Source organism: Hydra viridissima, unplaced genomic scaffold (assembly GCF_058129835.1).
Source record: "Hydra viridissima isolate aposymbiotic clone 2 unplaced genomic scaffold, HvirCarnegie_v1 scaffold_3, whole genome shotgun sequence".
NCBI lineage: Eukaryota > Metazoa > Cnidaria > Hydrozoa > Anthoathecata > Hydridae > Hydra > Hydra viridissima.
In genome coordinates this window covers 9514636-9526812 of record NW_028324302.1, presented here as the reverse complement: position 1 = coordinate 9526812, position 12177 = coordinate 9514636, and the positions used below count along the sequence as shown (strand labels likewise).

At 29.3% G+C, this 12177-nt stretch overlaps 1 protein-coding gene, 1 long non-coding RNA gene and 2 pseudogenes across 8 annotated transcripts; all 4 read right to left on the bottom strand.

The window, feature by feature from the left end:
• Positions 1-43: 43 nt before the first annotated feature.
• Positions 44-4647, bottom strand: LOC145180368 (uncharacterized; annotated as a pseudogene). Its single transcript, XR_016450439.1, has 3 exons — positions 3222-4647; positions 1078-1230; positions 44-920 (listed from the first exon to the last, which is right to left on the bottom strand). The product of XR_016450439.1 is annotated as an uncharacterized LOC145180368 (transcript).
• A 1374-nt stretch (positions 4648-6021) lies between these two features.
• Positions 6022-8642, bottom strand: LOC145185608 (uncharacterized; annotated as a pseudogene). The gene is made up of 2 exons (XR_016450438.1): positions 8534-8642; positions 6022-8174 (listed from the first exon to the last, which is right to left on the bottom strand). The product of XR_016450438.1 is annotated as an uncharacterized LOC145185608 (transcript).
• A 1411-nt stretch (positions 8643-10053) lies between these two features.
• On the bottom strand, positions 10054-10581 carry LOC149890913 (uncharacterized). Its single transcript, XR_016450442.1, has 2 exons — positions 10448-10581; positions 10054-10206 (listed from the first exon to the last, which is right to left on the bottom strand). It is a non-coding gene; the product is annotated as an uncharacterized LOC149890913 (long non-coding RNA).
• LOC149890912 (uncharacterized) lies at positions 10054-12128 on the bottom strand. Of its 5 annotated transcripts, none has more exons than XR_016450441.1 (4): positions 11850-12121; positions 11347-11463; positions 10820-11199; positions 10054-10650 (listed from the first exon to the last, which is right to left on the bottom strand). XR_016450441.1 is itself a non-coding variant. In XM_090080866.1 (3 exons), exons 1-3 carry the CDS (start codon positions 12052-12054, stop codon positions 10597-10599), a joined length of 648 nt encoding a protein of 215 aa, XP_089936992.1. In that variant the 5' UTR covers positions 12055-12126; the 3' UTR covers positions 10054-10596. The 5 variants fall into 5 exon arrangements, 3 of the variants coding, with proteins under 3 accessions (XP_089936992.1, XP_089936991.1, XP_089936993.1); XR_016450440.1 differs by having other exon boundaries at positions 11841-12120; XM_090080866.1 differs by lacking the exon at positions 11347-11463 and having other exon boundaries at positions 11841-12126.
• Positions 12129-12177: the final 49 nt, after the last annotated feature.

Sequence of the window (12177 nt, the reverse complement as noted above, 5' to 3'; positions counted from 1 at the left end):
GTAATTTGAGATTGCCTATTTTTATTGTACAAAAAACTGATCATTTGTAACTAATGGATTTTCTGTTAAAAACTGTTCGTAAAATGTTACTATAAATATAAAACTGTAAAAATGAGCTTTACTTTTGCTCATTCGTGTGAATTTATAAATAAAAATCCTTCCCCTCTAACTCCTAATTTTTGAGTTCGTTTCGTTGAATCGGCGCGCAATATGTTTCCGTTAAAAATTGATTCAGGAGAATATGTCTGAGTTTTCGTTTTTTGCGTGACTTTTGGTGGAAGATATCGAAGTCTTGTTAAAATTTTGAGCTGGAAAAGTTATTGAGTAATCTCTTTCTATGCATTTCTTTGGAGTTGATAGCAGAGGCTCGATTACATTATCCCAAGAAGAATGGTGAGGCTGATGCTCATCTGAAAAAGTATCACCATTAAGATTGGGATTAAACTCGTTGTTCAAACAATTGTTGTAGAACTTCATTGTATCAACTAAATAACCTAACTCAAATTGCTCTTCTGCTGAAATGTTGTTAGGCGATTCTAATAACTCAGCTTCGTCCTGATCAGTTTGCGTTCCTTCGTCAACTGAATGGCTCCGTCTGACTGCGCTGATCAAAGTATATTCGCTTTTTTTGTTTTTCACGCTAGGTTTTTTGTTAGTAAATGTCTCAGTTTCAACATCTTGAGGTGTGTGCAAACCATCTCGATTGATGACTACAGTTTTCGCATTAGTGTCAATTGATGTCTGAATAACTGGGGAAGAAACTATCATGGGTTTGGATTGTGTCCCATCCTCAATATCACGCGCTTCTCGTTTTTCTTGTAGCTTAGAGTAGCACACAAAGAATAATAGATAAGCAATGAGAAGGGCGAACCCGGAGGAAATACTCAAAATTGTGCAGAGAATAAGCTGTCGGGTATTATCTAAAAATAAACTTTATTTAAGCATTTTGATAAAAGCTACAATATTTATTACAACACGTGCAGAATTTTTTTCTTTCGATAAATTGAAGTAAAATTTATTTATTTTCTATTTATTATACTTGTTGTAATTTAAGCAATTCTTACAAAGATAACCAACCTCGAAAATACTCCTGAATAAAGCCCCATTCTATAATTAGCTTGCATAGTTTCTGTAAAGCCAGTTCTCTTTCGAACATAATATTTGGTAAAAAGGTTGATGGTTTGAGCGAAAAGGTTGAGCGTTGTTTTCTTGGGGAAAAAGGCTGGAATTCTACAAATAACGAAAATAATTCTATTTTGCAATTTGTTTTTTTAAAGCAGCTTAAATGTCAATATACCACGCTTCGATTTTCGAATTAACTACATTCTGAAACTTTCTGTTTCACAATAAAAGAAATATCTTTTAATAAAAACTCTAAACAAATTTTTTATTTGACAAATTTACAACTGCTGTGAATATGTCGCCGCATTAATATAGTGTAATATTAACCGAATATAATCTAATTTTTATTCCACAAAAAGTATTTACTTTTATCTTTGTCGTAAAATCGCACAAGTTTGATGGTATTTATTTGAAGAAATCTAATAAGTATTAGGCCAATTAAAGGGCTGGAGACCTGATTTCCAATTGAACACTTTTTATCACTAGGTTTTTGTTTTTTATTCGCTCTGACTAACAATAGACAATATGATCGTTAAATGTAACAAACTGCTCACTTTAAAAATGATATTTATAACATATATTTATGCGATGTTTTTCATAAATTCCAAACGTTATGCTAGATATTAGTTAAAGCTCTTCATTAGGTTTAAAACTTTAGATAAATATTGGGAACCAGTTATTCAAAATATTATCGTTGCGTTGTGATTGGTAAACAGAAAGGTTTATGAATTTCAATCTAGTTTTGCGAGTTTCATTGTGGATCATAATATTTCTCGAGTGCGGGGTTTGCTATTGATATATAAACAGGTTCAAAATTATTTATGGCAGTTATAGACATACTAAATTTATTTATTACGAGCCTTCACTGACTACGAGACTGATTACGAGACTTCACTTAATTGATTTATCCAATTAAACAGCTAATAATAAGTCTCTTTTAAATTGTAATTAAATTGTCACCAAAGAAAACACTAATTTTAAAATACGATGATCGGATTGAGGGCCACTTGTAAAATTTATTTAATATCAAACCCAGATTATTCTGATTTTGAAGTTTTTTAAATCCAGTTGAAAATTAAAAAAAAAAAAAATCTCAAAAATACTATTATAAGAAATTATCCTCATTTAACCCTAAACTTCTTTAAAGCTAAATTTTATGCTCTTATGAATTGTTAGTAATGTATCGAACTCAACATGAAACGAAGAAATGAGGAAGTGGATTTTAATAAACAAATTTCTTTTTTCGAACATATCACCTATTTTCAATGTAAAAAAAAATAAAACACTAGATTCTCATAGAAAATCATCGCCAAAATCAAAAATATAAAAGTAAGTAATTTAACTTTCAACAACAAATCCAACCACTTCATTTCTGCGGATTTTATTTTTCAACAACAACAACAACAAAAGGCATTAGCAATTTTTTTTCCAAAAAAAAACTGAAACAAAAATTTTCCTCTCTTTGGAGAAACACGAGGGTTTCGACGTTCGACATCCTCGATTAGATTAAAGATGTTTTTGGGATCAGAGATTACTTGAATAGTTTTTAGAAATTAAAAATTTGATTTGCGTATAAGTTCTGCTTTTCATTTAGAAAATAGATTCTTTCATATGTATATATAAATATAATATATATATATATATATATATATATATATATATATATATATATATATATATATATATATATATATATATATATATATATAATACAACTTAAAATAGCTAAATATATATATACATATATATATAAATGTGTGTATGTATGTATGTATGTATGTATGTATGTATGTATGTATGTATGTATGTATGTATGTATGTATGTATGTATGTATGTATGTATGTATGTATGTATGTATGTATGTATGTATGTATGTATGTATGTATGTATGTATGTATGTATGTATGTATGTATGTATGTATGTATGGTATGTATGTATGGTACGTGTGTATGTATGTATGTATATAAATCTGTGCGACAGAATGTATGTATGTCTATATAAACATACATATAATATGTATGCACTTTTTGTATATATGCACCATTGGTCAACAATATCTAAAAGAAAATGAAAATTTATTATTGGGATTAAGTTTACCATAAGTTCAGTGTTTTTTGTAATCAGCAAGCAATATCAACCATATTGCTGTTTTCCTTAAACTTGCATAAATTTTTATCTAGCTACCACAAACATGTTGTGGTTCTTCTTCAGGCTTTCAATTACCAATAAGACTTCTTTGGTTGAAAGATTTTCTGTGTCAATATCATACCAATAGTGTTTGCTTGAATTTCGATTGAATTCCACAACAGTGGTAGGCGATTTTTAGTTTAATTTGAGGTTCCATATTTTTTATGATGAATCCTACATTGTTTGTGTTGATCAATTCGAGAAATGTTTTTCTCTTGTAATGAACAACGTTGGTGTTCTCAGTTGTTGTGCCTTTTTACTTGGAAATGCTGACTTTTAACAATGCAAAGATTTCAGAGTTTTTTTCCTTCAGTATCATCTTTTGACAAAGTATGGCTTAACTATTCTGTCGCTAGTTGTTTAAGTAGATCCAAAGTCTCTTATTTAGGAGTCAGAAATTCCTGTATTTAGCAAAACATTGATCATGTCTGGTTTTGAGAATGTTGGTCGAAGACATGTGTGCTTTTGATGGTCCTAAGCAAATCGAAAACTACTTTTACGAAAACAATTATTTTTAATTTAGTTATTGAGATGATTTAATATTAGAATCTAATTGCTTAAACTTAAGCTTCAAGACTTTTCAATGAGAAATAGATACCTGTTAACTGGAGTTACTGGAAATGGCTTGCCTCCGGTTGCTTGTCTGAATCTAATGGAACAATGAGGTGATCCTTACCTATTGGCAATGACTGATAATGCAATCTGTTCAGCTCCAGCTAGATCATTTAAAATCAACGCTCGCAAGTTTTAATGTCTTATTCCAGCTGTTTGGAAGTGACTCAGATCTCGATTAATGGCTGTAGGACACTTTGTACATCTTTTTTCAGCTTGCTGTGAGAAAGAAGCTCTTGAGGTTGATGATGAGCAAGTATCTTTTAATCTTTTCTTTTTGTTTTTAAATGAATACTTTCCATTCAGCTTTATCTTTCCAATCTTGTAAATTAAACAGTCGTAGTTCATACAATTTCGACTGTGTGGTTTTATTTGGATAGAGTCAATATTGAACAATACAGGCAATCAAGCTTTTTGGTTGCCTTGGTCAAATTGTTAGAGCAACTTTTGACAGTGTTTCAAACTCTTCTTAGAACCTTTTCATTATTGAAATCAAATTCCTCTTTCCATATTTGTACACTCTATTAATCATAAATGTCCTAAGTTTCCTTTCATATTTTGCAAACACAAAAAGCAGAGTTTTGCGGCAATAATCATAACTTTGATTTTGTGACAGGTATTTTGGAATGTTGCAATGTGAAGTACAAAACGAAAGTTAATTATTAACAATAGATTTGTAAAAAAAATTTAAAAACAATCTGGATAATCCAATTTTAAAATTAAAGAACCAATAAAAAGAGCGGGGGAAAAGGAGTGTTACAACTTTTAAATGTTGTAATCATGTAATTTTACATTTTTTATTTAAGACAAACTTTGAATAGTTAGAAATAATTATTAAGCTGAGAGTGGATGGTAATTTTAGATGGTTTTTACTTTATTTATAATTTTCACTTATGAAACTTGTTGCTAAATAAATAAAAAAGTATGATTATTGGTGCTTTTCATCAAAATCTTAAAAATGGGATCGCCGTAAACATTAACCTGACTTTAACAGACCGTGAAAAGTTAACTAAAAAAGGCAAAACATTTTGCATTTTGTGGTAAATTTTAAACTGCGATCTTTCGCAGTTTTCTGTCCAAAAAAAAAAAAAAAAAAATACAATAAATAGAAGTAACAAAGAGTAGTTTCATTCGAAATCCTGAACAGATTTGAATTCTGAGTTAAAATTTTAAATTCAACTCTCGCATTTAAGCCTATTTCTGTTTATCGACAAATTTGTTCAATATAAGTTTGAGTGGTCTGTCTTATTATTAACAAAAAGAAGTCAAATGATTTAAAAAAAAAAAACAAAAACAAAAAAAAAACAATTAGGAAAATAAATTAGACTAGTTGATAAAAAAAAAAAGTAATTATAACAAATCATAATAAATGAATCTACCGATTTTCTTTAAATCTTGCTTTTGTGTGAAAACTATTTAAGTATGGAACAAATTGACATTTTACACGTTGCAAACTTTTCAATGTAAACATTTTTATGTGTAAAAAGAAAACATCGATAGGCTTAAACTTTTCTCCGTTCACATTATAGCAAAACAACCTGACAAACAGTTTCGCAAACAGTCTCAATTCCTTAATAGTGCAGCAGATTAGCATAACAATTGTGCTAGAGTGGATAAAAGCATGAAACTTTTATTAGATGTAGAAAATAAGTATCCAATGCATTTAAGATATGGTGGCACGTCCAGTTTTACAAAAAAAAGGTATGGTAAATGAGCTGGAGAAAGACAAAGAATAATTACGTCACTTTTCACGGAATATTTTTTTTTAGTAACAAAATTTTTAATTAAGTACCGTATAATTACCGCATAGTCTAAATTTATCCAATCATATTGCACTTTTAAAAAAAAGATTAAAAAAAAAAGATTAAAAAACAAATCACATCACAAATAAAATATAAAAGCTTTAAAAAATAGATAAACATTACCCGATATTTATCGATTAAAAGTAAGCTTAGAGTTATTTTTTATAATGTGCTGATTTATATATATATATATATATATATATATATATATATATATATATATATATATATATATATATATATATATATATATATATATGTATACGTATGTATATATATTATTCCTAGGCCTCTATACATATATATTATGGCAAAGCGATATATTGTTGCACATCCTATTTCTACGGAGAATGAGGTTTTCGACAGACCTAATCCGATATAGGGGAGAGTTGCCTTAATTGGAACACTTTAGGAAAAAATATTTATTAACCAAAGATGGCTTAACTATGAAAACATTTATGAATTAAATAATATAGATATACAACCCTACTATGCTTTTATTAATGATTCGACTCTATTGATCGCACCCTTATTGGATATAAACTTTGATTTTTCAAGGCACCATTTTGTTCCAATAAAGGCAACTGGTCTCCTTGAATGGAACACATATATTCTTTAATTAGAACAGTTCTAATATTTGAATAAATTACAGCTATAAAACTTATGGCTCAAAGGAAAAATTAATTGATTAGCTTTTTAATAAAAGATATTTAAAAGATATAATAACAAATAAAAATTACAACAAATATTTAATCCTTTTTTCGCAATTCATAAGTCTTTTTTTCTTGCAGCTTCTGCACTTGAGATGGTAGTGGTGATATGTGGTGTGCTGTGGTGGCGATGGTGATTTTATTTGATGTGCTCAATTTCATTTGGTCCATGGTGATTGAGTCAAGTGCTACTTTGCTTTCCTGTGGTTTTTTCAATAGTTTGGCAGTTATTGGATTTAGTGTGAGCTTTTTTTTTGTAGATTTTTTAATTTGTTTGGAAGCTATTTGATTTAGTGTGTGCTTTTGATTTCTTGGTGTAATTTCTAGAGCACATCTATATGGGGAGCTTGTAAGATCAGCCCCCTGAGTTGTTCGTGATCTTCTTTTTTTGTTTTTTACTTCAAGTGAAACCACTGGCAAAAGAGACAAAGTTGACACATTTTAATTTTTTTTCACTTGATTTATCTGTAGATAGTTTTGTCCTCCCATCTATACTTTCAGATGACTGAAGATTGTTTGAAGGACCAACATCAGTAAATGAAGAGGTTGTAAAATCAGAATCAGTGAATACATTTATGTCCAAAGGCCACAACCCACTAGCCTGAAATCCTTTCATAGCAATTCTCAATGATGCTGCCTGACTATATGCGTCACCAAATAATTCTGCAACTTGCCAAGTTGTTACTGGTTGTGATATATGTGACCGCATCCATTTTCGCATAGCTTCATCATAGTATGTACCAAGTGGTCCAAAGAACGCAACGTCTAATGGTTGCAGTCTGTGTGTAGTATGGGGAGGTAGTGATACCATACGCACTCCAGCATTTCGTGCTAGATATATCGCTGCCAAATTTTTTGAATGTGTAACATGACCATCAAGTATCAACAAAACTTTTGATTGTTTTGAAGGTTTAACAACTTTAATGAAATGATTGAGCCAATCTAAAAAACTCATTTGACATCCATCCTTTCTCTTGAGTACTAAATACAGTTCCTGGAGGTGCACCATTTGTTATTTCTGGCTTCATTCTTTTGCGTTTATATATTAACATTGGTGGAACATAAAATCCTGCTGCAGATACACAAACTACAGCTGTTACTGAATTTCCTCGTTCACTACTAGTCATAATTCCAACTCATTTTTTGCCCCTTGCACTAATAATTTTTATCTGACCATCTTGTACTGTTGATAAACTAGTTTCATCCATATTATAAAGTCTGTCTGGAGTTAACTTTTCTTCCATGTATAGCTTTGAAAGTAAATTAAAGAAAGATTGCACTCGCTCTTTATTAAAACCTTGTGCACGTGCAATTGATGTTGATTCAGGCCCACGAAGCGACAGTTGTGGGTGCCTTTGCATAAATGCATAATACCACTTTTTTCCTGGCATTCGTGTTTGTTTGTTAAAATTATGTGTGATGTTGTTAGCTTCCGCAATATCAAATGCTAGACGACGAAGATCAGCAATCCTTAATCCAAAGTACATCGATTCTAATAATAAACAGTGATCAGCTAGTTCTGTTTCAATTTCATTAGGTAAGGTGGTAAGTCGACCATGAAATTTCACATTTGCAACAGCAACTTTGTTTTTTTCATTTATATGCCTTGACAAAGTTGCTTTTGGAATACAAAATTCATAAGCGGCTTCATTTAAGCTGAGTTCTCCTTGTTTTATTGCTTCAACAGCCTTTTTCAAGTTTTCTACTTTCCATTTTCCATATTTTCGTGGTATTTGCATCTAAAATAAAAGCAAATTACTATGAAGATACATAAGGAGAGTTTTATAATCTTATTACAGGCTTATTTTTTCATATATTTATTTGTTATTCATATATGATTAAGTTAATTATATACTCATTATATAATCATTATTTTTCATCATTTTTGTTTAGTTAATCATTAACTATATAAATCAAAATCTATATAAACTATATAAAGTTTGCAACTTTATATATTAACTTCTATATACAGTAAAAAACTTATGCTGGGTATATACTTTATGTTGTCTTACAAGTTTATCCGTTAAATAGAAATGTATAACTTTTGTAAAACTTTTACATTTTATTTTTTAAAGATAAAAGAAAAATCATTTCATACTTTAAAGCAAGACTAAATACCAATTCCAAAAAAGCAACAAATGTCTAACAATAATACTATGTCTATAAAAGAAATTCGCTTTAAAAAATATTATACAGTCGGACTAATGAAATTTTCTGATAATTCGGACGTCAAGTAGCGTGTTATGAGATGACATCGTTTCAATTACGGCAACTTTTGAAGTTCCATTCTGGGCAACATAGGACCATGGTGTTGTAGCAAAATATTTACATACAAGCAACAACTTACGATATAAGCTCTTAATATCACATAGACTTGAAACCCTTAAAATTTAAAATTTTAAAAAAATTATCATCAAACTCAATATCGTTAAGCTTCTGTAATCGTTTAAATGCAACGATAAAATTAGATCGCAAAAATTTTTTTCTTTAAAAAAAAGTAATTTTATTCACATACGTGCAGTTTTTAAGTTTAAATACTAGAAGTTTCAAAAAATAAAGAAAATTATTTTCTTTACAAGAAAAAATATTCATGAAAGTAGAATAAGTTCCAGTTTCTAAATAAAGCTAAGTGTTCCAATTAAGGAGCTGTTCCAATTTCGGCAACTCTCCCCTACTGGGCATAAACCTTGCAGAATGTTTTACTATTCCACTAAACTCAATCAAGCAGCTAAACGTTTTCGTTGCGCATCCCTAGCTGCAATGGGTGAATTCTTATTAAATGAAGCCCAGGCACTTAATGTTGAGCACAGTTCATTCAGGCGATCAATGTCAAGTGATATGAGAAAATCAAATTTGGTTTACACACAACCGGTTTGTTTTATTTGTGGTACCAGTGATTCAAAAGACTCATTGCACAGCATCTGTACCACGGATCTGGATATTAAAGTCCGCGAGTGTGCTATTACCTTGGGTGATTCTACATTATTGACCAAATTGAGCGATACAGATTTAATTGCTCAAGACGCTAAGTATTACACTAAGTGTCTCAATGACCTGTACAACAAAAAACGTGCTTTTGATAGACGCATGCGTGCTGAAACGCAGCAAGTAGAAGATGAAGTTGACTGTGAATGTTATTGTTTTTGCTCAGTTGATCGTTTACATTGAAGAAACAAGGTCAGAGAATGGTATCACACCCATCTTCAAACTAGCTGATCTAGCTAGACTATATGCTGATCGCTTGTCCCAACTAACTGAAAATAGGCTACATACACCAACTTTGCGTATGCATAGCATAATGGATTTACTGAAAGACGAATTAGAACGTACAATTTACGATCTTTTGGACATATGTCCAATAAGATCGTTCATTGTACGTTTTTGTATATACGAAAAAAACAGATTTTGAGCCTAATATATTAGGAACAAAAATACCAAAGTCAAATTGAACCATTCTTTGTTATATTTTATTTATTATATTTGTATTGTATTATATTTTATTTATTATATTTGTATTGTATTATATTTGGGTAAAGAATCTTACTTGATTTTTTAATTTTTCTTTTTCTTGACTTATGTAAAAGGACTCACACAAATAAAAATAAATAAAACAACTCATGTGGGATCATAAAGATTTATTATGGAAAAAGTCTTCCTCTAAAACAGCTTTTCCACCACCACGACCACCACCATCTTTTCTATCAGGAGCACGTTTCAGAATATTGCCAATTGAATGCTGCACTTCATTTATAGTGTACTTCGTTATAGAATCTAAAATATAAAACAATTACATACCAACTGATTATAAACAAGTACAATTTTAAACGAAATTTTACTTTTCTTTAAGATGAGAACAAGTTGACTTGCCTAATTATATAAGACATCAAATATATCCAAAGGACCGAGCATATCTTTAAAATATATTTAAACTTTGTTAAATTGTTAATACTTTCTCAAAACTAAATAGACCATTTTTATTAATAAAAACATTAAAAATGTGAAAATAACGTACCCGTAATTACTCTTATAATGTTTGTTTTTTTGAAGGTTTTCTTGTGTTTACCCTCCATGTTGTAACAAGCCAACAGCTTGTTGGTCATAAGCCTATTTTACAAATTTTGTTTTAAGATAAAATTTCTTACTGCATTTGGATAATTTGAGCTAAAAATCTGCATTGTATTGCAAGTTTGTGTGACAGCTGTGGGGCTGTTGTGGCTAAGTTTTAATAGAAATTAAATAAGGTTGAATACAAAAAATTTAACAATAAAACAATAATACTAACAACTTAATGGCTTATTTTTATATGAATATTTACAATATATCTTGTTTATTTGTTGTTTTTTTTAAAAATAAAATTTAAAAAAAAATAAAAATGAAAACTTACTAGCTTCAGGAAGAGGAAATCTAGACATGGAAATTTTGTACACTTTGGTGGGGACGCTTTCTTTAGGATTGGAATTTTAGATACAGTAGGTGATGTTAAGATAGGACAAGCTTTTGAAGCTAAAGGTATCAAAACTGCTTCGGTGGAAGTTTTTGAAGCAAAAGATTTTATAGGTGGTTGAGTAGAACCTGAAGCAAGTTTTGAAATAGAAAGAGCTTCAGGAATTTGTAAAGAAAATATTGGAGCTTTTTCTTTTTTACTAAAAGCAGCTACATGAACTCTTTCAGTTCCAGAACTTGCACCTTTTAATTTATGGGAAGATAAATTAAAAGGAGATTGAGACCTAACTCTGTTAAAAGTGGGCTTTTTAGGACATTTAGCTAAATAAATAAAAATATTCTCAATATATATATATATATATATATATATATATATATATATATATATATATATATATATATATATATTACAAATTTGAAAACAAAAATAGTGCAAACAACATAAATCAATTAAACAATAGAGCATACGTATTATATTTATCTTTCAGGTTTTAGCCATGTTCTGATTTTCAACTTCTTTCTTATCTGAAGGTGCTTAAGATTCATCACTTGTGAAATCAAAAGCTTCACATACTGCTCTATCATCTAAATTTTTTATTGATGCATGTATATGTATGTATGTATGTATGTATGTATGTATGTATGTATGTATGTATGTATGTATGTATGTATGTATGTATGTATGTATGTATGTATGTATGTATGTATGTATGTATGTATGTATGTATGTATGTATGTATACATATATATATATATATATATATATATATATATATATATATATATATATATATATATATATATATATATATATATATATATATATATATATATATGTATGTATGTATTTATACATACATATATATGTATGTATGTATATATATATATATATATATATATATATATATAAATTTTATAGATCATTTACATATAAATGGGATTGAGAATATCACAATACTTACTATACTTACTATGACGAAACTTTTCCTCAAGGAGCAGAAAGTAAAACCAATCACTCTGAGGTATTAGCTGCTGTTTACATGCTTTTAAAACATTAACACCTTTAGGCCATCGTACAAAACGCTTTTCATTTGGAGTTCCTTCAATCCACACTGAAGGGATAGTCAGCTCTTCTTCAACTGACCCTTCCAACCATACTGCTCTGCACCAAGACATAGTTATTTTACTATAATAGAAGCTAAAGCGTTTTATATCATAATAAAAACAAATATAAAAGAGTTCTAGACATAAAAAGAAGTTTTTCTCCCAACTATTTATATAAGTAAACTAATTTATAGA